The sequence below is a fragment of the Suricata suricatta genome, chromosome 4 (genome assembly GCF_006229205.1).
Source record: "Suricata suricatta isolate VVHF042 chromosome 4, meerkat_22Aug2017_6uvM2_HiC, whole genome shotgun sequence".
Taxonomy (NCBI): domain Eukaryota; kingdom Metazoa; phylum Chordata; class Mammalia; order Carnivora; family Herpestidae; genus Suricata; species Suricata suricatta.
Window position 1 is genome coordinate 140,647,867 of NC_043703.1, and position 1,943 is coordinate 140,649,809.

The 1,943-nt window shown below is 44.9% G+C and overlaps 1 protein-coding gene across 1 annotated transcript in view; it reads left to right on the forward strand.

Moving 5' to 3' along the window:
* LOC115290731 (xanthine dehydrogenase/oxidase-like) overlaps positions 1-1,943 on the forward strand; it is a 55,753-nt gene that overhangs the window by 36,680 nt on the left and 17,130 nt on the right. Inside the window, exon 13 of the mRNA XM_029938556.1 lies at positions 495-664. Coding sequence (XP_029794416.1) covers positions 495-664 — 170 coding nt within the window. The remainder of the gene's footprint in view (positions 1-494; positions 665-1,943) is intronic.

Below are 1,943 nucleotides of genomic sequence, written 5' to 3' on the forward strand. Positions count from 1 at the left end.
CTCACCTCTAAGTGAAATTCATTATATTTTTGTTTACTTCTTTCCATCTTTTCCTATGCATACATGGACATGGATATGCTATATTTATAACATATATTTTTTTCCTACAGAATTCAAATCAGCATATGCACACACAATGTTTTCTGTCCTGGTTTTACATTTAACATGAACATTCTTTTTTTCTAATTTAAATTCTTCAATACTATGTCTTAATAGTTGCATACTATTCGATCATATGCATATAGCATAAGCTTTTTACTCAACCCCCAACGAATGGACATTGAGGTTCTTCTTTAGTTATTGGTTTTTTTCCCCTGTGTATCGTGATACTATGACCCTTTGCAATGCCTTTCTGTTCCTTCACCCTGTGCCCATCCTGCCTCTCCATCCTCACTCTTCAGGTTTGCTTTGGCTGAAGCTCTCTGCAGTTTCCCAGGCCTGGAGGGAAACAGTGTCCTCTGCAGCTCAGCTTGACTGTGATCATGTCGTTCCAGGAGGTGCCCAAGGGTCAGTCTGAAGAGGACATGGTGGGTCGGTCCCTGCCCCACCTGGCCGCGGCCATGCAGGCATCTGGGGAGGCCGTGTACTGTGATGACATCCCTCGCTACGAGAATGAGCTGTCCCTCCGGCTGGTCACCAGCACCCGAGCCCACGCCAAGATCAAGTGAGTGTAGTAAATAGACTGAGGGAGGAGGGTGCTGGGAGGCTCCTCCAGGGTTGACCCAAGAGATTACACTTGACCCGAAAAAGGGAGTGAGGAGCATTTAACAGGAGCAAGTTAGATCTGGGCTAAACTTCAATGCAAAATTTCATGAGAACTTGAGTCAGTGCTAAGGGGAAGAGCATGACCTTAGAGTCAGAGAGACCTGGGATTGTGTCTCTGTTCCAGTGTTTACCAACTGTGACCATGGCCTGGGATGTTTAAGCTCTCAGTTTCTCTATACATAACAGGGTGTTTTCATGATGATCAGTGATAGAGTCCGTGGAGGACCTAGCAGAGAAGGGTCACCTGTACCCATCTGTTGAATTTGCAGAGCCCAAATGACAAGAACTGCCACCTCTATAATAATAATAATACTACCCAACACTCATATGGCACTTAATATTTGCTTCAGCCTTTAAAGCATTTTACATATCTTGTCACATTTACTCCTTACAACAATCCTATAAGCAGGTTCTATTATTAACTCCATGTTCCAGATAAGGAAACTGAGGCACAAAGATGGTAAGTTACTTGTTCTAGGTTCCAGAGTTGGTACACAGCGAAGCTGGAGTTTGAAGCCAGGCGGCATTAGCAGCTGGGCTGTGTTGCTCTGGATGTTCAGACCAGAGACTGCATGTGATCTCCTGGTGGGCATTAAACACACACCCTGCTGAATACAGCAGCTAGGAGAATCCCTCCCTTGGGCCCTGGCACTGCATAGATTAGGGATCTGGTCTCCCCATTGTGGGTTTTTTCCTCTGCTGCTCCTCTGTGGTTTCAGGCTCCAGGAATGGTAATCTGGACACAGAGAAAACCTAACAGATAGGTAAACTCTTCCAGCTCTCTGAGAAAAAAAGATATTTAAGATGATATGGTTGTCATCTATTGGGTAAATGCATTTAACTTTATTTCTTTGTCTTGAGCCCATACTGCCAATACTGGTCACATCCACATTGTCTACATCTTTGCTTTATCTGAGTGATGTGTGAATGGATGTAGAAGGATGGGGTGGGGGCTCTGTAGTAATGGCAATGATCTGGGCTTTCCTTCCTGTGTGCACTTGGAAAGGAGTGAGGTGCAGCAAAAGTGGACAAGGCTTTGGCTCTTCATAATCTAACCTCAGTCATAATCCCAGCTACACTGCTCTCTGGTGGGTGACTTTGGAAAAGCTACTCAATTTCTCTGAGCTTGAGTTGCCCCAAATGTAGAAGGAGGATAGTGACCATGACTTTCTGGGGCC